At 43.9% G+C, this 26,544-nt stretch overlaps 1 protein-coding gene across 1 annotated transcript in view; it reads right to left on the bottom strand.

The window, feature by feature from the left end:
- ankfn1 (ankyrin repeat and fibronectin type III domain containing 1) overlaps positions 1–26,544 on the bottom strand; it is a 514,783-nt gene that overhangs the window by 307,790 nt on the left and 180,449 nt on the right. The window contains exon 4 of the mRNA XM_028818514.2: positions 7,414–7,451. Coding sequence (XP_028674347.2) covers positions 7,414–7,451 — 38 coding nt within the window. The remainder of the gene's footprint in view (positions 1–7,413; positions 7,452–26,544) is intronic.

Genomic DNA, 26,544 nt, shown 5'->3' with positions numbered 1-26,544 from the left:
TGAGCAGGATGGTTATTATCTTACTTACATGCCAAGCAAAAAATCCTGCAGAAGTGGCAACTAGCAGTGACTGACTTCCATTGGTAGCCATTCCTGCCCGTGCCATAACACCATGTTTCACAGATGACTTGGTATGCTTCATACCATGAGTCATTCCTTCCCTTCTCCATGCTCTTCTCTTCCCATCATTCTGGTACATGTTGCTCTTTGCTTCATCACCCCAGAGAATATTGTTCCAGGCTGTTCTAGATGTTTTCTGGCAGATTCTAATCTGGTCTTCATATGTTGAGGCTTACCAGATGCTTACACCTTGCTGTTTCAAGAAGTCTCGTCTTGACTGTTCACTTTGACGATGTCATGCTGACCTCCTGGAAAGGCTTCTTGACTAGATGTTGTGAAATGGTTTTTCTTCACCAAGGAAATAATTTGGCGATCCTTCAGCACAGTTGTCTTCTGTGGCCATCCAGTCCTCTTGGTGTTGCTGAGCTCTTCCTTTTAAGAATGTACCAGATTGTTGTTGAATTGGCCACACCTAACGTTTCTGCTATCACTCTAATGGTTTGGTTTTTTTTTTCTCAGCCAACTGATCATCCACTTTACTGGCATGAACAGCTCTTTGGACCTCATATTGAGAGGTCACAGTAATAGCTTCCAATTGCTAATCCCATACTTGGGAGTCAACTCCACATCTTTCGCCTGCTGAACTTTTCATGAAATAATGAAGGAACTGCCAACACATAGCCATGGAGCAGCTTGTCTTTCAATTGTCCTATTCTGTTTGGTCTCTTGATAAGAAGAGGACAACATATAAAAAGTGTCATAATTCTCAAACCATTCATCCAATGTGGATGCAAATTGCCCTCAAGTTAAAGCTGGCAGTCTGCACTTTTAGCCCACATTCATGAGATGGTGTGACCTATGCACATCGGAGGGCCTCCACCCGAGCTCGATCGAGGTATGTGGTAACCCTCCAGTATGACAGGGGGTGCTGTCACTAACATTCTCTTCTCCTTCTCTCCCCGCTGCACCGAGAAACCACCCAGTGAGGGCACTTAGCTCTGCCCCTTCTGGTCTGTTAACTATAAGAAGCCCGGCAGCCCAGAAGGAGGTGTCTCTTCTACTAGGAGCGACCCGCCAGACAGAGCTCTGGTGAATGACTCTTATGTTTGACAGCCAAAAGCTTGTTATATGTAGTTGTTCCTGAGAGGCCATTTATTTTATCGCCTGAAGGTGGGATTTTCATTTTGGACTAAGTATTAAACGGGATGACCCAGTTGGTGTCGTTATCAATGTCCAAATACTTAAGGACTGAACTGTATACTCATACGTGGTGCTGTAGCTCAGTTGATAACAGTTTAAGTCAGGATCTAAATCTATTCTAAGTCAGGAATGTCTGAAGAACTAAAGCTCAAAGCTCAATAAAAAGCAAAGACATTCGATTGATTCTGGTTTACTCACATGCAGATTAAACTATATCGATGTTTTTAATCATGTGCTACAAACTAGAAGAACATGATACATTTCTGAGACTAATGGCTCAGTGTTCAAACCTGCAGCAAAGTGTAGCATATTGAACATTACGTGATTAGAAATGTTAAAGAAGATTAGCATTATCAGCTCCCTTCATTCATCCGTTAGGTCAGATTATCTCAGGGCACAACGTGAGCTACCACGGCTATGCTGATGACACACAGCTGTATTTATCAATAGCACCTGATGACCCTGATTCTCTTGATTCACTAACACATTTTCTGACTTGTATTTCAGAATGGATGAATAATAATAATTCATTACATTTATATAGTGCTTTTCTCAGTACTCAAAGCACTATCCACACAGGGAGGAACCGAATCCATAATCTTCTTACTGCAAAGCAGCAGCACTACCACTGCGCCACCTGTGAGGATATAGTAACTTTCTCAAGCTAAACAAAGAGAAAACTGAAATCTTAGTGATTGTCAATAATGGATACAATGAGGCTATTAGAAATAAACTGGACACATTAGGATTAAAAGTCAAGACGGAAGTAAAAAGCTTAGGGGTAACTGTTGACTGTAATCTGAATTTTAAATCGCATATTAATCAGATCACTAGGACAGCATTTTTTCACTTAAGAAACATAGCAAAAGTTAGACCTCTTATATCATTGAAAGATGCTGAGAAATTAGTTCACACGTTTGTTTTCAGTCGACTAGATTACTGTAATGCAATCCTCTCAGGACTACCCAAAAAAGACATAAATCGTTTGCAACTAGTGCAGAATGCAGCTGCTAGAATCCAATCCAGGAAAAGAAAATCCGAGCACATTTCTCCAGTTTTGATGTCACTACACTAGTTACCTGTGTCATTCAGGATTGACTTTAAAATTCTGCTTATGGTTTATAAAGCCTTAAATGTCTGACATCTTACATTCCAAATCGTAACCTCAGATCCTCAACTGAGTGTCTCCTTAGAATTCCAAGAGCAAAACTTAAAAGAAGTGGTGAGGCGGCCTTCTGCTGTTATGCACCTAAAATCTGGAATATCCTGCCAGTAGGAATTTGCCAGGCTAATACAGTGGAGCACATTAAAAAACTGCTGAAAACACATTACTGTAACATGGCCTTCTCATAACTTCACTGTAATTGATACTCTGTATATCCAATTCATTATAATAACTATTCATGGTGGCTCTAAAATCTGTACTAACTCCTACTCTTTTTTCTGTTTACTTTTCCGGTGTCCTTTTGGTGGTGGCTTGCGCCACCACCATTTACTCAAAGCACCGTGATGTTCCAACAGTGATGGATTAAAAGCCAGCAGTCTGCATGACCATCATCATCAAGTCCTTCCGTGAGAACCCTAACTACAAAGAGGACTGATCATTTATGTTAGGTAGAATACCCAGAGGGGACTGGGCGGTCTCGTGGCCTGGAACCCCTGCAGATTTTATTTTTTTCTCCAGCCGTCTGGAGTTTTTTTTTTTTGTTTTTTTTTGTCCCCCCTGGCCATCGGACCTTACTCTTTTTCTATGTTAACTAATGTTGTCTTATTTTAATTTCTTATTTTGTCTTTTATTTTTATTTTATTTCCTTCATAATGTAAAGTACTTTGAGCTACTTTTTTGTATGAAAATGTGCTATATAAATAAATGTTGTTGCTGTTCATTGCTTGGGCACACGTGAAGGACTCTTCCATCAAAGGCCGAGTCCAGATCTCCAGTCCAGAGGTCCCCTCCCAAAAATCACCTGTTCTGTGTTCATGACAAGCCTCTGTCAGTGTCGTTTGCTACTGTCCTCTCTTTTTGATTCACTTCAGGCCTTCATTTCTCAAAAGCATTTTACAGCTGTGATCTGCACTTCTGAGCTCTTTGTTGTGGATATGATCGTCTTCAGGAGGCCATGGTATTTAGGACACCAAGGCTGACATTTCACAGAGCACACCAAGCTGCCGCCTAGCAGTTGCCCGGAGAGAGGAAGACTCAAGAGACCAGAGCCCACTGCAGGAAATGTCAACTGGCCACTCTTTGCGATGCCCGATGCTGACATGTGACAAGAATACAAGTTAAAGAGCACGAGATTGAGACTTGACAGTGATGGATTCCAGCGTAGCGAGAACTGAAGAAGACGGGCTCTCAGGGGGTAGAGCAGGGGTGTCAAAACGCACCCGGTTACTGGATGTTTTTAAAGCATCCCGTTTCATCGAAATTCAAAATATGTTGCATGGCTGATGCAATGATCATTATTTTTCTCAACCCCAAACCCATAATTTGCATTTCTTATATAGATTGTCTCCTGTGACTTACAGAGGGGCACTCAGAGTCTCAGACACAATCACATGTTCAAAAACATATCTTAGGCAACCTCTCATTCGTAATAAAGAAAACTCTTTCTTTTTATCTTTGTTTGTTTGAATGTTCTTTCTTTCTTTCTTTCTTTCTTTCTTTCTTTCTTTCTTTCTTTCTTTCTTTCTTTCTTTCTTTCTTTCTTTCTTTCTTTCTTTCTTTCTTTCTTTCTTTCTTGTGTGTCAAGAAACACAACTGGGACTCCTTTATACCTGCAACAACATGCCTTTGTAATGCCTTACTGGGACTGGGACTACTCTTTTTTATTAGATTAGATTAGAGAGCTTGATTGACCCATATGCTGCAAGGACATAATGAAATTATTGTGCCACAGTTGTGTTGATTTATAAATAAATGCAGTAAATATATAAGAGTAGCCGAAGATAAATAAAGAGAATAAATAAATACAGTAAATACAAATAAAAAAAATAGATAGAATGATGTTACTGGGAGTTCTGTGACTGTATGGCTTTGGGGAGAAGCTGGCCTTTGAAGTGGGCTGAGTGAGTGGTGAGGCTTCAGTGGTGCTGCCAAGAGGGCAGAAATGGAAACTGTGGATAAGCTGGGTGGCTGTCGTCAGAGATGATGGATTCTGTCCTCCCCAGACTTCTGATGGAATAGATGGTATGAAGCTGTGGAAGGTCAGCTCTAATTATTTAAGAATCTGTAGGGAGAATTTTATGCACTTGAGGAGTTAGTGAGGTTACCAAACCATACTGTGATGCATCCGATCAGGATACGATCAAAAGTGCAGTGGTAAATGTGCACTAGTGTCTATCTTCCTCCCGATTCCAGCCGCTGAGTGGTGGTTGCTGGCTCCCTTTTATCAGGCACCCAGAAGTGCTCCAGGTGGTTGATTGCTGACATCTGGCTGTACTTCCGGGTAAGGCGAAACCAGTGCCCAAATGGGGCTAGCCGCTCCTGTTGCAGGAACCCCCTGGCGGCACCTGCAGAAACCCACAGAGCTAAACAGAACTCCAACCCCCATGAAGCCCTGGGGGAGTCCGAGGCACTGCTGAAACCCAGGGATGCTGCCATCTAGCATCCAGGGGGAGATACTGGGCTTAACACCCTTGTCCCCCTGACAGATGTGATGAAGGGGCATCCCAGCCAGGCATGGACCCTGGCCATCTATCTATCTATCTATCTATCTATCTATCTATCTATCTATCTATCTATCTATCTATCTATCTATCTATCTATCTATCTATCTATCTATCTATCTATCTATCTATCTATCTATCTATCTATCTATTGTGACAGATGAACCTCACACCCTGGATACAACTGACACACAGACAATCACAGGTTCAAAATAGAAGCTTTTATTATAAAAATACCTCACAAAAGTTTGTCCAAGGTTCCCTAAGCACAAATAGAAACATCATTATTTCTTTCTTCCATCTCTTCTCTTTCTGTCCACCTCCCTCCAGTTAGTGTTGCCTTCCTTCCTCCCGACTCTGACTCTCCAGAGAAGGCTGGATGGATTCTCTTTATATTGAACCAGTGCATAGCTCAAAGGAAGCACTTCTGGGTCAGGTGGAAGTCCCAAAAAGTAGGGATCTTGAATCCATGCAGCACTGCCTGGCGACACCCTTGGGACCCAGCAGGGCTGACTCTCATGCTAACTCCTATCAAGCCCTGCAGGGTTCCACATAGTACCAGTTTTGGGATGCTGCCATCTAGTGGATGGGGGATACAAATACACAACATTAGGAGCTTTCCTACACTGCTCCCTTATCTTGTTCTCCCATCCAGGTAAGGGTCTCATACTCATCCAGACTGGTGCTTACACTGCCTATCATATAGTGCCTTGCTCTATCTATCTATCTATCTATCTATCTATCTATCTATCTATCTATCTATCTATCTATCTATCTATCTATCTATCTATCTATCTATCTATCTATCTATCTATCTATCTATCTATCTATCTATCTATCTAAATTTAATCATTTAATTATTTATTTATTTATGTTTATATATATATATATATATATATATATATATATATATATATATATATATATATATATATATATATATATATATATATATATAATGTGGCGGAGAGCCGGGTCCCATGCCTGGCAGGGACGCCCCTTCTGCATCTTTTCCGTGGGAGCAACCATGGGCAGCTCAATACATCCCCCGGGACGCTTGGTGGCAGCCTCCCCAGCTGGACGTATCTTCAGCCCCACCCAGAAGGGCAATTAGGACCAGGTGGTCAAGCACCTGGAACGCTTCTGGATGGGATATAAAAAGGGCCAGCCACCACCACTCTAAGGCCAGAGTTGGGAGGAAGGAGACGAAGCTTGAGGAGGAATGGTGGTAAAAGGGAGAAACTGTTGGTGTGTGTGACAAGTGCTTTTGGACTGTGTATTGCCTGTGGGTCACGGGGAAGACGTGCACCCACGGGTGAAGAAAATAAAAGTCTGTATTAGTTTATACGTGCCTCTGTGTCCATCTGTGCCGGGTCGGGCGCCTACATAGCGCCTTTGTTACAATATATATATATATGTACAGTTTCACCTACAAGAAACAAAAGAAAAAACAAATAATCCAAAAAATGCAAAAGAAGACATCTCCAAACAATTGGCACCGCACTAATCATTGAACCCATGTCCCTGTGAAGCAACATCACAAACTAGTGTGCCAACCACCACATAAAAAACAAGCTGACATAAGGAGGACATGAAACCCTCTTACAGACTGTGACCCCGCGTCTCCTTAAGCCTGTCATGAACATGATCTCTAGGTACTTAAAACACTTCCACAAATGCCCACTAGAGGGGGTTTCCCCAGCTGATAACACAGAGGTCCACGTAGGATCTTATAAAATATAACATTTTTTGCTCTTCAATAATGATGAAGCTCTGTGGAGCACAAAGGCAAAAGGATTTGCTGAAAAAAAGAAAGCAATCCAATACAAACAGTAATCCAGAGCATGGTCACAAAACAGATCAAAATGGTCAAAAATACCCCCAAAAATTAACATAAGTATAAACAATTCAATAAAAAACAGAGGTAAACTCAATGCTTCCCCTGCACATTCAATAAAGTGTCGGGTACCACAGGATCAAACTGTAAGAACACCTCTGTGAGATGCAGAGAGAATTCAGACTTCAGACTACAATGACAAAACACTGAGATCAAACTCCATGGCATGAAGTGGCATGACACAGAAATCTAACAGGATAAGATGACAGGAGAGAGTCCCGGGTGATCCTGAGATCAGACGTCAAGACGTAAAGGTGCAGAACACTGACATCTGACAGGATCAGACTGCATGTGACGTTTCTGCAGGATCAGACATGATTGGTGATGCACATAAGGAATGGACAGGACGTGACTGCAAGTAGACGAAGCAGATAACTGACAGAATCAGACAGGAAGCGAGAAAAGTGCAGGATTTGTCTCCAGGCATAGAGACGCTTCATTTGCTTCATGCCGAGATGTGAATGAGTCAGACCCCGGGAAGAGCAAGAAGTGTCTGTCCTTCACAAAACAAGTCAGGAGTGCACAACAACACTGAGCTTTGTGACTGTAGCAGCGTCATGTGGTTAGAAGATAAAGAGGGCGTCACTTACTTTTTAGGGGTGTCACTTTTCTCCGTGGAGCCAAGACTCTACAAGACAAAAAGAGACACAAAGTCAGTGCACGGGTGAGGACGTCAAGCAGGGACATGCCACACATAGAAGGCCTACGGCGCTGGATCCAGTGGCACAAATGAAACCTTTCTCTCACAAATAAAGAAGAAGAAGATGAAGAATTAAGAGACGGCTGACACATTTGGAGCATCAGCAAGAGGGGCTTCTGCTTTCACAGCGGCTCCGGATACCGATTCCCCCCCCCCCGAGACAAACAGGCTGACTCATTTCCAAACAGAATTTCAGGACAGCTTGTGGAGTTGTTAACATGATGATGCCATTCTGTCGGGATGACATTTAAACGGATACAAAGAAAAAGAAAACAACAGGGAAATGAGTGGCTGCCCAACAGGTGAACTCATTAGGGCGTTAGGACGTGTAGCTCCTTCCCGCTACCCCATCCAACCCACCGTGGACCCCACCAGGACGTGGCCAGGCCCAAAGTTCCACTCAGTCCAGCTCATTTCCCTTTATTTCTACTTAGCAGTTTTCTGACTGGACAACTACATGGTGGCTGTAGACATTTCCAGTTACCCTAAAGCAAGGAGTGGGCAGAGTAGTGCCACTGAGGCTTGGGATATGCACTGGCAGTCGTAAAGGTTGTTGGTTCGAATCCCGTAAATCCCAGAAGTGATTATCTGGACTTTCAGAAAGCATTTGATAAGGTGTCACATGAGAGGGTGGGCATCAAACTAACAGAAGTGTCAGTTCAGGGTGATGTTTTTAGATGGGTGCAGATTTGGCTCAGACACAGGAATCAGAGGGTGATGATGTAAGCGACCTCATCAGAATTGAGTGAAGTTAAGAGAGGTGACCACCAGGGGTCAGTGCTATTATTAAAATATTTAAATGAAATGGATAGTGTAAGAGACGGCTGGCAGCTAAACCTGGCCGGGACACCCCTGAGATGAAAGGACAGGAGAAGACAGCTTTTGTAGGACACTGCCTCACCCAAGACACTAGATGGCAGCTCCCCTGGAGTATAGCAGTGCCCCGGATTCCCACAGGGCACTATGGGACATGGAGTTTGCTATCTCAGCTCTGTTGGGTGCCGTGGGTGCTGCCAGGGGGTGTTGTGGAAGGACTGGGGGAGTCGTGCTTCTCTTATAGCCCTGGGAAGTACTGGGAAGTAATGAGGACAGGAGCCCCGAAGTACTTTCAGGGCAATTAAAGACTGTCTGGAGACCCAGGAAGTGAGCCAGAGTCAGGAGGAGGTGGACAACGCTCTCTGGGAGGTGTGGAGGAGATATTTGAGATTATTGTGCTTAGTGTTTGTTTATTTATTGGTGGCTGTGGTGCTTACAGGCAAAATTTAAAGAAGAAAAAGTATTAAAATACTTCTTGGTGCTTTTAACCTGAGTCCTGTGTGTCTGTCTGTTGGGTTTAAAGGGGCAACAGCGACCCCTAACGTCCACGACAGAAATATAAAGAACAAGCAGGTTCAGTTTGCAGATGATACCAAGATAGGTGGATTGGCAGATAATCTGGAATCCATTAAATCCTCAAAGAGGGACTTGGACAACATACAGGCTTGGGCAGATTTGTGGCAGATGAAATTTAAAGTCAGTAAATGTAAAGAATTACACATAGGAAGAAAAAATGTGAGGTTTGAATACACAGTGGGAGGTCTGAAAATCAAGAGTAAACCTTATGAGAAGGTTTTAGGAGTCGTAGTGGACTTGATGCTATCAACTGCCAGACAGTATTCAGAAGCCATTAAGAAGGCTAACAGAATGTCAGGTTATATAGTACAGTGTGTGGAGCACAAGTCACAGGAGGTTCTGCTGAAGCTTTTATAACACACTGGTGAGGCCTCATCTTGAGTCCTGTGTACAGTTTGGCTCGCCAGGCTACAAAAAGGACATAGTAGCACTAGAAGAGGTCCAGAGAAGATCAACGAGGCGGATTGCAGGGCTACAGGGGATGAGTTATGAGGAAAAATTTAAAGAGCTGAGCCTTTACAGGAGATTCAGAGACCTGACTGAAGTGTTTAAAATGATGAAGGGAATTCAGTGCAGGATTTACGTATTAGCTACACAAGCTATAGCTTAGGGTCCCCGCCTTCTTGGGGGCCCCCAAAACAAATTGTCCGAGTGAGCAAATGTCATATATACTTAAATATACTACAGCATTATTTGTCCCAATCAGGCCCGGCCTTAGGCATAGGCGAAGTAGGCGACCACCTAGGGCCCCGGCGTCGACTCCTTGGTCTAATTTTCACGCATTTCACAGAGCTTCCAGGGGGGCTCCGCCCCCTCAGGGGGCCCCTGGACCCCCCTTTTGCCTAGGGCCCCATAATACCTAAGACCGGGCCTGAGGGAATTAGTCCAGTGGTTCGAGACGGTGTAGCGGCGCTACACGATTAACATCGTCTTAAATGTATTGAGCCGAGTTGCGTCTTTCGTAGCGTTGTCCTGTTTACATGGTCTTTGTGTGCCTATGTAAATACGTTCCCTTGGAAACAAAGGGGGAAGGATAACACTGTGGAACCGTGGTCCCTCATGATAATTTGCCCTGTCAATCCCATCACCTGCATCCAGGTCATTCACTATTTAAACAGGTGGACAAAAAGGAAATAAAAAAGAATCCCGTTCTACTATACCGCCAAATCATTACAGAGCCAGGAGAAAGCAGCGATCCTGATCATTTACACTTTTTTTCTACTTGCCACTTTCAAAACCTGACAACTTCACCTTTGCACTCCAAAACCCTGGGGTTCTGGACTATGCCGATGTACCGAGGATAAGCACGGTGAGACTGTTTCTTGTTGTTTGGGGAGAGGAGCAAGCCATCATTTTCATCCATACATAATCACCGTAGGACAGTTTTTCTAGCTGAACAAGGTTCACAAACATTATTCATTTTCCGTTTAATCTTCTGGGGCCTCATTCATAACGCCGTGCGTAGAATTCACACTATAACATGGCGTGTGGACAAAAACGGAAATGTGCTTATGCACAAAAAAGTCCAGATACATAAATCTGTGTGAACGCCAACTTCCACGTTCTTCCGCTCCATAAATCCCGGTCAGCGTGAAAAGTAACGCACATGCATGTGCCTGCTGTCCCGCCCCAACTCCTCCCAGAATTACGCCTCTTTGAATATGCAAAGAAATATAAATAGCCCTTAAGCTCAGAATTCTGTAAAAAGACAATGGCAAAAGCACGGGGGAAAATAGAAGAATTTCAGTGAATACCAAGTGGAGGCAAAGGAAAAACGTACTATTAGTTGGTTTAAACAGTGGTATAAACAACAAAAGGAAGTTGATCAAGTGACAGAGTGTCGGAGAAACTCGAAAGCTCAAGTTCACAAAGTCGCACAGTGCCTGAAATAAAAAAGAAGTTGTCACATATCAAAGTCGCCGTGAAAAGCCGAGTCATAGCCCACCGTCTGAGTGTCATATGAAAGCTTATTAGGGTACAGAGAAAAAAAATAGGCACACAGTGGGGAAAAAAGCACGAGATGTCAACTTTAATCTCTAAATTTCCAGTTTAATCGTGTAGTTTATTTTGTCATTAAAGTAGAACATCATAAACTTCATCCTTAAATCATTTAATTTACTAGTTTCTCAATCCCATCATAACTAAAGTAGCACGTTAAATGCTTTGTTTTGTATTTGATCTACTATGTGCTCTATGCGTGAATCACTACGTGCTTCTTAAATGGGCTTTCTCTTCTTCCGACTGGACACAGAATCCATTACATTCGCAATATTACAGTTCTCTGTATAATTAAAACACTGAGATGTATACGTGATATCATTTTCATGATGATAGGAGTTAAAGCATGTTATTGAACATGGGAACACGGTGGCACAGTGAGTGTTCCTGTCTCACGCAAGATGCTTGCTGCGCCATTTGCGACCTTCGATGAAATACTTTATTGTAGCAGTACTGTCTCTTTCAAACGTACTAACCTCCAATTCCTGTCCTTACTTTTCTTTCTCCAAGTACCCAATCGCCACACAATCAGCTCTCTAATAGACGTTAAGTCATCTGTAAGCTTAGAATGCAGATTCTTTAAAACTTTTAAAGAACATTGAAATATCTTCATAATGTTTAATTATTCTATCCATCTATCCTTCCAGAGTCACGCCAGCCACAGCAAAAATGCAGCACGAGGCAGGAACAAACCATGAATGGAGCTCCAGCTCTTCACTAGCCCAGCAGCACCATGTAGTTAAAGTTAAAGTTTTATCTGTACAATATAATAAACATATTTTGCTGCATTTCATCTTAAAAATGATATCGTCATCATATGTAAATATGCGTTTTATAAAATGGCTCAGGTTGTGCAATATTATAACTGTATCACAAGTTTACAGTGAGGTAATTGTACTATTAAGTACAAACAGTTCTACTAGGAGCACTTGATGGACTGATTGAGTGCGTTTAGAGTTCTTGGGATGAAACTGTTTGTGAACCGCGAGGTCCGTACAGGAAAGGCTCTGAAGCGTTTGTCACATGAAAACAGTTCAATAGACAGCATGGCAGAAGCAGCATGTGCTTGATGGTGTATCCTGATAATTCTCTTTTCGATCAGCTGCTGTACATCTGTGATTCACCACTCAGATACAGTGATATAAATACTCTGAGTGGTGCAGTGAGAGAAATATGGATAAAGATGATCTGCTGTGGCAACCCCTAACAGGAGCAGCTGAAAGAAGAAAAAGAAGTTGCAGTGAGAGTAACAACGCTAAAGCAGCTATTGTATTTAGAATAGTTTGACCATTCTGTGGACCATTATATTGTTACAGGTTAATTACAATCGGATGCATTAAACTAATAAACAATATGCGGTTAATTTCAGTGTATTTATAAAGCCGCATCAGGGATGTGGATCTAAAAAAGAAAGGGTAACCACACAGGAATAGAAGCACTGCTTTGACGCTGAGTGCTGCCAGTCTGCAAAACCAAGTGCAGAATTTGCGTACGCCAGGGTATGAGCTACTGTGGAAATGTGCATGACTTTACGCCAAGTTTAGGTTATATACATCGCGATTTGAACTTGGAAACGTTCTTACGCAACATTTTTGTGCGTACGCACCGTTTATACATGAGGCCCCTGGACTTTTATGTGTTTCATGTTTTCTGTGTGTCTCATTGATTTCATGTTCAGTGTGGGGTCAAGGGAGGGTTCGTATTGTATATTAACTTTTTGCTGCACCATTTTATTATTACGTTCCGCCGGTAACTTTTGGGGTTGAGTGTTAGGTCAGGGCAGGTTGGGGTGTGAAATATATATCGTTTGGAGTTTGTTTCATTTCTTTTTTTATTAAAATATACTCACTTTGTTATTTTACATATAATTTGTCTTTTGGCTTATCTTTGATCATCAATTGGGGAAGTTTAATTGGAAGAAGTATGGCTTGTCGGGTCTAACCTTCTCAACTTGCTAGGCCACGGGTCTTGGTGGTGTAGTTGCCGGTTTGGGAAAGTCAGCCGGCCATTACAACTCTGACTTTAAAATGAGAACGTCAAGGACACGGGGACACAGTTGTACACGTGTTAAGTTTAAATTTCACACAAACATTAGGAAATTTTTCTTCACACAGAGACCCACAGACACGTGGAATAGGCTACCAAGTAGTGTGGTAGACAGCAGGACTTCAGGGACTTTTGATGTTATTTTAGAAGAAGTAACTGGACAGGACTGGTGAGTTTTGTTGGGCTGAATGGCCTGTTCTCGTGTTGATTGTTCTAATGTTCATGTGCTCTCTGTTTTCAGGAGCGTTCTGGCCAGGTGGACAGTGAGTGCAATGGCATCTGGTGGCAGAATGATTTTGTCTAATTGCTTACTGATGAGTGCCTAGTGAGGCAAGAACCAAATTGTTTTTCATGAATGTCTTTCAAATCTCTTTGTGACTATTGATGCGCCACTGGTCAGGCTTATGATTATGGACTATTTTTTGGGACAGGGAAAATAATCACAGCTTTAAACCATAAATAGACAACAGCCTGGCTTAGTGATGTGTTAAATAAAAATGTCTGTGAGCTAATGAGCTCATTTCTTGGGTGGCCAGACTGGGGTGTTGAGTATCGTGTAATGTTCTAATTTCTCTGCCCGGTCAGCGTCCCTAAGGACTTTTTCCAGTTTTCCCAGTGACTGAATTGGGTTTTCCTTTGCATTGGCCTAGTCGTATATCCAATGCCTCATAACTCCAGAGATGCCCGATTCAAATCCTGGCCTGCGAAGTGTTGCCACGATCCCCTTATGTGTATATATCCCAAAGGTGCTCATGGCGATGCTTTGACGTTTGTCTTTTTAAAATTTATTTACAATGCCATTCGTAGAATAAGTCAGCTGGGGAGATCCACAGCAAAATGTAAAATTCATTCCCGCTCATAATACAAAGAAGAAGAAGAAGAAAGGAAGCGGCGCCATCGGCGCTGCGATTGCAGGTCGGCTGTGGCAAAACACTGGAGCCGCAGAGTCAAGCCTTTATTAAATTTACCAAATCTGTTAAAGGGCAAAAGGAAAAAAAAAATCCACAGTCGGGTGATTATGCGGCTTCTCGGGCTGCATGCTGACAGATAGAAATCTTCTTTGAATGCTGTTGTCATGGCAACAAGTATTTATGTAGAAAGAAGCCTAAATTCCTCCAGGTTAGAGAAACATATCCTGGGCTGATGCCAAACAGCACTAGAGAGACAGAGGGAGAAAGAGAGAAGGAGACGCAGAGGCGCGCATTTCATGGGATGTAACGAGCGGCAGGGCGCAGATTACGCCAGCGCACAAGGCCTTCGCATGTGAAAAAGAGGTGCTGGGAGTCGCCAGGGATAGCGTGAGCCTTTGTGGTTTGGAGGGGGGGATTCGAAGAAAGGATAAAATGAATGTTCTTCAGATGATTGCAGCACGAAGCACCAACAGCAGCAACAGACCTGAGTGCTCACACACACACACACACACACACACACACACACACACACACAAGCAGCTGTTTAAAAAGGCTGAAATAAAATGCGCACTTCTGAGAAAGTGGCAAGAACAGACTGTGCTGTCTGAACTGTTCAAGGCTGCATTCACATCATGAAGCCGGCTTCTCCTGCTGCCTTTTCATCCTGACAAGAGAACAAATGCCAAGATGTGACAGGTGAAAAGCGCGCCTCTGCACACCTCGTAACGGCCCTCGAACAATGGGCCACTTGACACCTACGTTCAGAGGCCTGCTCAGTCTCGATTTCTTCAGCCTCTCTTCTGAGTCACGGGTGACTCCCTGAGGCATGTGTGGCCACCCACATCATCCGGTGATACCCCAATTGACAACGGACAGAAAGTTTATGAGCCATGAGACTAGAAGTTTTGATGTGACACTCAGCATCATAACCACCCTGGGCAAAGTAGTACTCTGGGGCCCCTGTTTTGATAGCAAAACAGAAACATATATGGGCATCAGAAACATGGGGGGCTCCTGTGCTCCCCCCCAGGCCAGTGTCTATTGTGCCCATACGTTAAGACGGCCCTGTGTCACAGATTCATCTCATATCTACCAGATGTGACAACTCATTAGATCTGACTTCACCTTCCGGGGTGGATTTAGAAACAGAGAGTATCCCTGAGCAATAACATCTCATCTTCTAGCTCAGCCACTGCCTTCTAATGCATTACTGGCACCACAGTGACATCACCTGCTCACACCTCTCTGATCCAAATCATGTTATGATCCAAGATTGCCATCTCTAATTTGTACCTTTCATGGTCTACTTCTTCTTCTTCTTTCGGCTGCTCCCATTAGGGGTTACCACAGCGGATCATCTGTTTCCATATCTTTCTGTCCTCTTGATCTTGCTGTGTTACACCCTGCATGTCCTCGCTCACCACATCCATAAACCTTCGCTTAGGCCTTCCTCTTTTTCTCTTGCCTGGCAGCTCTATCCTTAGTATCCTTCTCCCAATATACTCAGCATCTCTCCTCTGCACATGTCCAAACCAACGCAATCTCGCTTCTCTGACTTTGTCTTCCAACTATCCAACTTGAGCTGACCCTCTAATGTCCTCATTTCTAATCCTGTCCATCCTCGTCACACCCAATGCAAATCTTAGCATCTTTAACTCTGCCACCTCCAGCTCTGTCTCCTGCTTTCTGGTCAGTGCCACCGTTTCCAACCCATATAACATAGCTGATCTCACTACCATCCTGTAGACCTTCCCTTTCACTCTTGCTGATACCCGTCTGTCACAAATCACTCCTGACACTCTTCTCCACCCTGCCTGCACTCTTTTTTCACTCCTCTTCCACAATCCCCATTACTCTGTACTGTTGATCCCAAGTATTTAAACTCATCCACCTTCGCCAACTCTACTCCCTGCATCCTCACCATTCCACTGTCCTCCCTCTCATTCACACACATGTATTCTGTCCCTACTGACCTTCATTCCTCTCCTCTCTAGAGCATATCTCCACCTCTCCAGGGTCTCCACAACCTGCTCCCTATTATCGCTACAGATCACTATGTTATCAACAAACATCATAGTCCACGGGGACTTCTGTCTAATCTCATCTGTCAACCTGTCCATCACCATTGCAAATAAGAAAGGGCTCAGAGTTGATCCCTGATGTAATCCCACCTCCACGTTGAATGCATCCGTCACTCCTACCGCAGACCTCACCACTGTCACACTTCCCTTGTACTTGTCCTACACAACTCTTACGTACTTCTCTGCCACTCCCGACTTCCTCATACAATACCACAGCTCCTCTCTGTCACCCTGTCATATGCTTTCTCCAGGTCCACAAAGACACAATGCAACTCCTTCTAGCCTTCTCTCTACTTCTCCATCAACACCCTCAGAGCAAACATCGCATCTGTGGTGCTCTTTCTTGGCATGAAACCATACATGGTAAAGTGCCTAAAATAAGCACCCCCCTTTCCCATATCAGACATCTCCTCTGCTACTGGACCCCGGGGATACCCCAGTTTAGTTTTCTTTTCTTATTTGCAGAACCAAGTGCCACCATTCTTCCAGTAGACCCCTTAGCTATGCAATTTCTCCTTCCATTTCTGATACAGACTCCTAGTGCCTTCTCAGACTTTAGCCCCCAAAATTGTTCCTGTGGCCAGACACCCCACTGTTCATCTTAATAACAGACTGTCCCTGCATAGCCATGGAAATGCAAGTAGACCACCACATGACTTGAATTGGCAGGTGTTAACTAACTTTTTTATCTCCTGTTACCAACTCTTCACATTTTGCTTTACATGTTGTGATGGAAGCCGATATCCAGAAGGACCAGGGATGCAAATGTACACAGGACACTACCACCCCTGGAAGTAGTAGAGGGCAGCCCTACTGGGTTGCTGTGGCTCCACGGAAATCCTGGAGGGTTTCATGGCAGTTGGAGTTCACAACAACCCTGTCGGGTTCCTTGGGGTGAGCTGCAAAGCTCTAGACTGGGCTTCCACCACACATGGGAGTGATTCCAGATCTGGCTAATGAGCCACCTGGAGCACTCTCAGGAGCAGCATAAAAGGAGCACTCAAGGAGCCAGAGTCGGGAGGAAGAGGGACAAAGCTTACAAGAGGAGGAGTGGAGGCAGAAGCAGGAAGAGAAAGAAAGAAAGAAAGAAAGAAAGAAAGAAAGAAAGAAAGAAAGAAAGAAAGAAAGAAAGAAAGAAAGAAAGAAAGAAAGAAAGAAAGAAAGAAAGAAAGAAAGAAAGAAAGAAAGACTGTGTATTGTGTTATTTGTGCTTCTGTTGTGCTGTGCAGTGGGGAGACAAAACAAAAGCATTTCCCCACAGTAATAAAGCCATGTTGTGTGGCAAGATTTGTGTCTGTCTGAGTTGGGGTTTGGGTGGCTGGAGTGCTCTCTGGTGGCCACAGTGTTACATTGATTTATCCCAGCAATCCCGATTTCATTAAAACACCTTTATTAGATTTACTGTACCATTTTATGGACAACGAGTAACACAGTCCATATGGAGTCTTTAATGGTGAAAGCAGTAAAACACAATCGCAGGGCACCCAGGTCTTGGCTTCATAGGTTCATAGGGTTAATGTTGTCCCATGTATGGAGTTCAGTGAAGTTCCCACTTGCATGTCCAAATCAACATTGCCACATTCATCTGTAAGCTTTATTACCGTATCTCGAAATGTCTGTCTTCTTTATCTAAAATAACAACCTTACCTAGAAGTTAGAATTATAACAGAACAGAAGTTGAAGAACAAGTGTCATTTGAACCCAGAGTCATGTTCTTTGTGTTGCAGTTCTCTGAATGGTTCCACTTACAATATATAAGACAGAGTAATTGGTGGCCCCACCCATACAGTGGTAGACATCTGAGAATTCCAGCTTGAAGGGTTAAGGCCATGTCACATCACACAACAATATTTCAATTACCTAATCATAGCGGATGGGGGGGAGTCACAGTTCTGTAGTCTGACGTACTCAGCAACAAACTCTGGCACACCAAACAGGTCCCTCTGTGCGCATGAGAGCTGACAACTAATGAGTGCTCACCTAGAAGTACAAAGCATATAATGCTGTGCAACGCAGGTGTAGTATAATGGGGCACTAAAATCGATCAAATAATTTGACAGCTGTCCTAGCCAATCAACGCAGAGCATTTGGCGGAAGTCCTACCACCTGAACATTACCTGTACACCCATCACGTACCCGAGTTAGCAGAAGTTCTGCCCACTACTCTGTACCTGATGTGTGAGGATTGTGCAACTCTGAAAGTGAAGAAGATGTTGTAATGGTACTATGTTTGGAATCTGTTTTAATGAAGTTGTTGTTTTTAAGTCACCTTGGTACCTTTCCTCCTTTATTAATCACTAGCAAAATACCTGCACTTCGCAGCGGTGAAGTACTGCCTTAAAATTGTTATTAAGAAGAAAAGTAAACATTTTTAAACTGAGGGAAAATATACAAATAATTATTTGTTAAGGATCTCTTTGTATACCTCCGGTTGTAATATGACCAAGCTGTGCGCTGAGCTTACTCCTGAGCATGCAACGTACAGTTGGCCATGTGAAAAGCAGTCCTGCCTCAAATCAATGCCAACCTTTTGTAGGGTTTGTCCCTGAGACTTATTAATTGTCATTGCGAAGCAGAGCCTTACTGGAAATTGGAGGCGTTTGAATTGAAATGGGAGATCAGATTGTATAACAGGGATGCAAGGAATAAAAACTCTCTCCCCTCTGCCACTGCCAGTAAAAATAGTTGCCTCAATTAGGTTCTTTTGCAGACACGTGACCTGAAGTCTCGTGCCGTTACAAAGTTTCTGTGGCTGTACGCAAATCCACAATCGGCTTTTTTGAGCCAAACCTGTTGTTTTCGTATGAGCTGCTTTTTATTATTGGGATCGTACCTTGAAACAGAAGTTCTATTAACTTGTGGATTTGCGTGCGAGTATTTAGCGACAGTGTGTCTATGAACTTGTGGATTTTTCTGGGAGTATTTGGCGGCAGCATCACGAAGTTGTTTCCGTCTAGCTGCATTAGAAAATGTACCACGACATCTGACACGCCTGTTTTCTCACAGCTTGGATTGCTGCTGTCATAATCGATTTGAGTTTCATGGTTTGTTTCAATTACGTTAGTATTTGCAGGACTTGTTGTGTTGAAGTGACATTCGGCATCTGTCAAGCGTTGTAAGCATACAACCGGTTTCATCGATAACTTCGCATCCAGCTTTTGAGAGTTCAAACATTCATAAACATCAAAGTGTCCACTACTCAAATCATCACCTGTGAATCTAAGATGTTTAAGAGGCATTGACGGTTCTCCAAACGTGTAAAATAGGCAGGCAGCCAACTACATGGGAGGCTGGGGGACGGAGGACGCAACCCCGCCTCACACGGCGACCAAGCTGCAGGCTATGGACGTATATATGTACATAAGTAGGATTCAGTTATGACCATTACGCATAGAATTTCGAAATGAAACCTGCTTAACTTTAGTAGGTAAGCTGTAAGGAATGAGCCTGACAAATTTCAGCCTTCTACCTACATGGGAAGTTGGAGAATTAGTGAAGAGTGAGTCAGTGAGTGAGGGCTTTGCCTTTTATTAGTATAGATAATATAGGTGTGGGCACACTGTGTGTCCTTGAATCTTTCAATAAAGTCGTGTCATTCAACACACACTAGCATCTTTTCTCCTTTAACGATCATTTTATAAGTGGGATGGTTTGCTAGATGGGTACGGGTGGACTTGTCTATGTGGGGAAAGGACGCGGGTGTGTGTGAGCTACACTGCCAAAACTGTCAGGCTCATTGGGAGTGAAGTAGACTCTCTCTAAAGTCTTTTCGTACATCCTCTCTTTGGGTCTGTCACTCATGGGCTCTGTATTGTCCGTGCATGCACTGTGGTCACCTAGGACTAGGATACCTGCTCCTCCCATAGGTGATTACATTGCTTCTTTAGAGGTTCAGTTTCCAAGGTTGTTCACATTTACTCCACCTTCTTGGACAACAGTCAAAATGGTCACCCATTCACAGACTGCGGTTAAGATGGCCACTCCTCTGAGAGTACAGTCAACATGGCTGCCCCTTCTTGGACTATGGCTAAGATGGCCGCTCTACTGAGACTATGGTCAACAAAGCCATCCCTTCTTGGACTACGGCCAGGATGGCCGCTCTACTGAGACTATGGTCAACAAGGCCATCCCTCCTTGGACTACAGCTAAGATGGCCACTCCTCTGAGACTACAGTCAACATGGCCACCCCTTCTCGGACTACAGCTAAGATGGTTTCTCCTCTGAGAGTACCGTCAACATGGCCACCCATTCTCGGACTACAGCTAAGATGGTTTCTCCTCTGAGAGTACCGTCAACATGGCCACCCATTCTCGGACTACAGCTAAGATGGTTTCTCCTCTGAGAGTACCGTCAACATGGCCACCCCTTCTCGGACTACAGCTAAGGTGGTTGCTCCTCTGAGACTATGGTCAAAATGGCTGCCCCTTCCATTCAGATGACAGCCAAGATGGCTACTACCTCTCAAACTCCCACACATCAGGTACAGAGTAGAGGGAGGATTTTCCGTTAACTTGGGTATGTCATAGGTGTACAGGTAATTCTCAGGGGGTGAGTTTTCCACCAAATACTCTACGCTGATTGGCTAGGACACATGTCAAATATTTTGATCGATTTGGTGCCCCTTTGTAATACTTGCAATATTTGCATACTTGTTTTGGACCTCACAAACAGAAGAGAGGCTCGTTTGTCTGATTTGTCATGTTTTACGTAAAAAAAGGCTAAGATTGCGGGTGAACTTGCATGTCGGATCCTTCAGGTGGCTGTCAGAAAACTTGGCCTACTCTCAATACTTGGGAAATGTAAGACTGTGCTGGAAAGTCTCCATGGGGTCTTATAATTTGACATGCCCTGTGATTTTAATCATCTGACATGGTCCACCGAGAAGATCAGCAATGGCAGTTGTCAAGCTTGCCATCCACTCCGACTAGAAGTCTTAGAGTCAGCTTTATACAACAGAGACGCCAGAAAGTGTACAGTATGATGCACTGTCGAGTGTGATTCAACCAAGGAGGTACCCAGCAAAAGCAGCATCAAGCTGTGAGGACTTGGTGACAAAAGGGCCCGTCACTCACTGAACCCTGCTACACTTCTAGCTTCAGTGTGGCCTTCATTTAATGGCTTTGCTTTCTTTATGTTGTACATACAATGACAGCTTTGTGAAGTCCACTATGAAAAGCACACATTATGAAACTGACTGTCTGACTAATCTGTTCTACTAACATTCTGTTCTGTCATCTGTTCTTATATGGGGCGCCATGAGGTTTGCTTTATTTTCATTAAAAAAACAAAAAGAAACAAATATGGCTAAAGATGCCTGTTCCAGATGCACACTTTCAAGCCACTTAAAATAAAAGTTCAGTGAAATATTTTTTTAGGTGTCAGATCCAGTCAAAACACAGAGACTGAAGTTAATGACATACGGCAAAATGCTGATGCGAACAACATGTCAGTCTTCATTCTCCTAGACTTAAGTGCTGCATTTGATACCACAGACCACTGCATTCTCATTGCCCTCCATGGACACTGGGCTGGTGCTGTTACACCGATGTTAATAGTACATAACATGAAGAAAAGTCTCTGAAAGTCTTGGTGACTGTACGTCAGAAGTGGGAGACGTTATGTATGGGGCTCAATTCCAGGCTCTATAGAGGGGCTCATTTTACACGCCCCCATTAGCCTGGAACATTTCTGAATTCTGGATTCTCCTGTCTTACAAAGTTAATCAGTTCCTGCAAACACCTTTGAAGGTGGATTTTGTTACGGCAAACACCTAATTACCATTGTCACACATGTGCGCATGGGAGGCAGCTAAAGGGCCTGAATGAGGGTAATTCCATGACAGACCAAGGGGTGGCAGAGTGTACTGATCCTTTCTCTCTTTCCACAGCAGAGCGATTACGGGAAATTCCGTCTGGGCCCTCATGATGTCACTTCCAGTTCCGACCCTGATTACCTCACTTCCGGTTCCTGCCCTGACTTCACTTCCAGTTCTCGACCTTGATGACGTCACCTTCTGGTTCCGGCCCTCATGATGTCACTTCCAGTTCTCGACCCTGATGACCTCATTTCCAGTTTCTGCCCTGATGAACTCACTTCCAGTTCTTGACTCTGATGACGTCACCTTCTGGTTCCGGCCCTCATGATGTCACTTCCAGTTCTCGACCCTGATGACCTCATTTCCAGTTCCTGCCCTGATGACCTCACTTCCAGTTCTCGACCCTGATGACGTCACCTTCTGGTTCCAGCCCTGATGATGTCACTTCCAGTTCTGACCCTGATGACCTCATTTCCAGTTCTGGCCCTAATAACCTCACTTCTTCTACTCTCCCTTGAAAGTGCACTAATGGCGGAGTGCACTAACTCCTTCTCTCACTTCTCTGTACACCAGTTGCAGGAAATCCCACCTGTCCCCAACGACGTCACTTCCGGCATTAATGATCCCACTTTTGGTTCCAGCCCCACTGATGACATCACTTCCTCTGCTCTCCTTTAAAGTCACCATCTTTGTGCTATGGAGTCAGTTCTGTTGTGGTCTCCTGTCTGTACACATCTGTACATTATTAATATCCATTTTGCAGCCAGGAATAATATACGGGTGGCTGCCCCAAACCTTTTTGTGACTTTTCTTTGTCGTGTTTATGACAGTATGTACAAAATCATGTTTAATTTGTTGACTGGCCTCAAGGTATGATGTCTTTGTGGTTTTAGCAGGTAAATCCAGGCTACAACAAGAGGCCAAAGTGATTTACCCCTAACACCTTTCTGAGGATGTGTGCAGTGCCCATAAGTGAGATCTTTTGCACTTCACTAGTTGATGAATGGCCTGGGAGCATCTTCAAGTTTTCATCATGATCTTTCTTTAATGTACCGAATATTCCAACTATAACTGGCACAGTTCTAGTTTTACACTTCCACATCTTGCTAATCTTGACTTCCAAATCCTTATATTTACTGATCTTCTCAGTTTCTTTTAACATGATGTTCAAGTCATCTGGGACAGCTGTATCGATCAACAGGCAGGTTCTCTCTTTCTTATCATGCAGCATAATATCAGGACGATTCAGTAGGATTGTTCAATCTGTTGTTGTTGGAACATCCCACATGATGGCGATATCGTTGATGTTCACGACCTTTTCTGGGTGGTGTTCATAATATTTGCCTGGCACTTGTACCCCTAGATTCTTGCACATAGTCCAGTGTACATAACTGACTACTTTATTATGTGTCTGTGTATATTCAGAAGGTGCAAGTTTTATACAGCCAGCAACTATATGACTAATATGCTCTTCTGCCTTGTTGGATAGTCTACAAGATATCTACTGGCTTATTATTATTATTATTAGATAGATAGATAGATAGATAGATAGATAGATAGATAGATAGATAGATAGATAGATAGATAGATAGATAGATAGATAGATAGATAGATAGATAGATAGATAGATAGATAGATAGATAGATAGATAGATAGATAGATAGATAGATAGATAGATAGATAGATAGATAGATAGATAGAACAGACAATAACTTTGTATAATGTTAACGTTTACTCCCTTCGGTGGAATTGAAGAGTCGCATAGTGTGGGGGAGGAACGATCTCCTCAGTCTGTCAGTGGAGCAGGACGGTGACAGCAGTCTGTCGCTGAAGCTGCTCCTCTGTCTGGAGATGATCCTGTTCAGTGGAAGCAGTGGATTTTCCATTATTGACAGGAGTCTGCTCAGCGCCCGCCTCTCTGCCACGGAAGTCAAACTGCCCAGCTCCGTGCCTACAATAGAGCCTGCCTTCCTCACCAGTTTGTCGAGGCGTGAGACGTTCCTCTTCTTTATGCTGCCTCCCCAGCTCACCACCACGTAGAAGTGGCCGCTCGCCACAACCATCTGATAGAACATCTGCAGCATCTTATTGCAGATGTTGAAGGACGCCAGCCTTCTAAGGAAGTATAGTCAGCTCTGTCCTTTCTTGCACAGAGCATCAGTATTGGCAGTCCAGTCCAATTTATCATCCAGCTGCACTCCCAAGTATTTATAGGTCTGCACCCTCTGCACACAGTCACCTCTGATGATCACGGGGTCCATGAGGGGCCTGGTCCTCCTAAAATCCACCACCAGCTCCTTGGTTTTGCTGGTGTTCAGTTGTAGGTGGTTTGAGTCACACCATTTAACAAAGTCCTTGATGAGGTTCCTATACTCCTCCTCCTGCCCACTCCTGATGCAGCCCACGATAGCAGTGTCGTCAGCGAACTTTTGCACGTGGCAGGACTCCGAGTTGTATTGGAAGTCCGATGTTTATAGGCTGAACAGGGCCGGAGAAAGTACATTCCCCTGCGGTGCTCCTGTGTTGCTGACCACAATGTCAGACCTGCAGTTCCCGAGATGCACATACTGAGGTATGTCCACTAGTATAGTCCACTATCCATGCCACCAGGTATGAATCTACTCCCATCTCTGTCAGCTTGTCCTTAAGGAGCAGAGGTTAGATGGTGTTGAAGGCGCTAGAGAAGTCCAGAAACATAATTCTTACAGCACCACTGCATCTGTCCAAGTGGGAGAGGGATCGGTGTAGCATATAGATGATGGCATCCTCCGCTCCCACCTTCTCCTGGTATGTGAACTGCAGAGGGTCGAGGGCATGGCGGACCTGTGGCCTCAGGTGGTGAAGCAGCAGCCACTCCATGGTCTTCATCACATGTGACGTCAGAGCGACAGGCCGGAAGTCATTCAGCTCACCAGGATGTGATACCTTTGGGACTGGGGTGATGCAAGATGTTTTCCAAAGCCTCGGGACTGTTCCCTGTTCCAGGCTTAGGTTGAAGATGCACTGTAGAGGACTCCCCAGCTCCAACGCACAGGCCTTCAGCAGTCATGGCGATACTCCACCTGGACCCGCTGCTTTGCTGGCACAAAGTCTCCTCAGCTCTCTGCTTACCTGGGCTGCTGTAATTGTGGGTGGGGGGAAACTTTCTCCTATGCTGGTATCAGCAGAAGGATGGGTGGAGGGTGCAGTACTCCGAGGTGAGAGTGGGTTAGGGTTGTCAAACCTGTTAAAGAAGTTGTTCATCAGGTTTCTCTCCACGTCTCTCTCGATGGTGGCAGCCCGCTTCGAGCTGCAGCCAGTGATGATCTTCATCCCATCCCACACTTTCTTCATGCTGTTATTCTGTAACTTCTGTTCCAGCTTTCTCCTGTATTGCTCCTTCACCTCCCTGAGCTGGACTCGGAGTTCCTTCTGCACGCACTTGAGCTCATGCTGATCACCACCTTTAAAAGCCCTTATTATTATTATTATTATTACGCCACACGGTTTTTAAATCTTTATGGCTGTATTTTGTTAGATGATGATGATGTTAGAGGGTATCATAATGATCTGATCCCTTGATATATTTTGAAACATTTAAAGAGTAATTTTGAATTTTTAAATCCAGGTCTTCTTTTTTGGGCCTGTACAGGCCAAAGTCTGCCTGTGGAGTTTGAGTGAGGCTACCTAGGGAGAGGCCTATTCCACGCAGGCCAGGGACGGCCCTGGCATGATTTATGAGACTTTTAGAGGCCTGATCACTTTTTGCCATTTTGAGAATACACAAATCATAACACCCACACTTTGGCTTGCTCTGTGGTAGCCCACCTGCTCTTCACAATGTTGCTCTGAGCAAAAAAAATCAGCTATATGGATGTCAAATGTGGTAAACGATAATGAAAAGGGGTTGAGACATCCAAAAGATGCCACAAAAGCAGACCAAGATCTTCACTGGTCTGTCCAAAATAGTCTTACCACAACCCAACTACTAGCTACAGGCTCCAGCTTAAGCAGACCCGTATGTGGAGACTCGAAATATCACAAATGCATCACAAGAAAGAGAAACCATGAAAAACTCCAGGTCGTAGAGACAAACCAAAATGGTGAATCTTTACAAATGATTGGATGCTAATCGAGACAGACGAGGCGCCAGCATCCCATTGTTCGAAATAAGCAAAGAAAGATTTGTGAGGCCTCCAAAATGACCCTAAAGCAGGCCAGGACCTTCACTGACCTGCCCATTGATTGATTTTTAATTACGTAAACGTGCATGCCTCACTAGTCATTGGCAAAGGAGAAACAGAAGGTATGTAAGTTAATATTTATGTTAAAGAAGTCTGCACACATATTGGAAAATTGTGCTATGGCCACAGGACAGAGTTAAGTTAGTCAATGAAATAAAACAAACAGGAGAAGATTTGTGAGGCCTCCAAAATGACCATAAAGCAGGCCGGGACCTTCGCTGACCTACCCAGAAGAGGGTCACCTTAAATCATCCAGCCCTCCTACTGCTACCTGCAGGCTACTGCCTGAGCAGGCCTCAAAATGACTAGAAAGAAAAAGACAATTAAAGAACGAAAATGTACAAACATGCCTTATAAATAAAACTAAAAACCCTTGCGGTTAAAGACAATCCCTAACTGTAAATCTTTAGAAATTGAGAGTTTATTTGACAAAAATAAAACAATGCTCAAAATAGCCAAAATGATTTGCCTAAAAGGCAGTCCAAGGCGATCAACTTCCAAAACCACAGTTCAAGTGCTAAATCCAAGAAGCGGGGCAAAATAATCACAAAACT

This window comes from Erpetoichthys calabaricus, chromosome 14, assembly GCF_900747795.2.
Source record: "Erpetoichthys calabaricus chromosome 14, fErpCal1.3, whole genome shotgun sequence".
In the NCBI taxonomy this organism is placed as follows: Eukaryota; Metazoa; Chordata; class Cladistia; order Polypteriformes; family Polypteridae; genus Erpetoichthys; species Erpetoichthys calabaricus.
The sequence above is the reverse complement of the archived record's forward strand: the minus strand, read 5'-3'. Positions and strand labels throughout refer to the sequence as shown.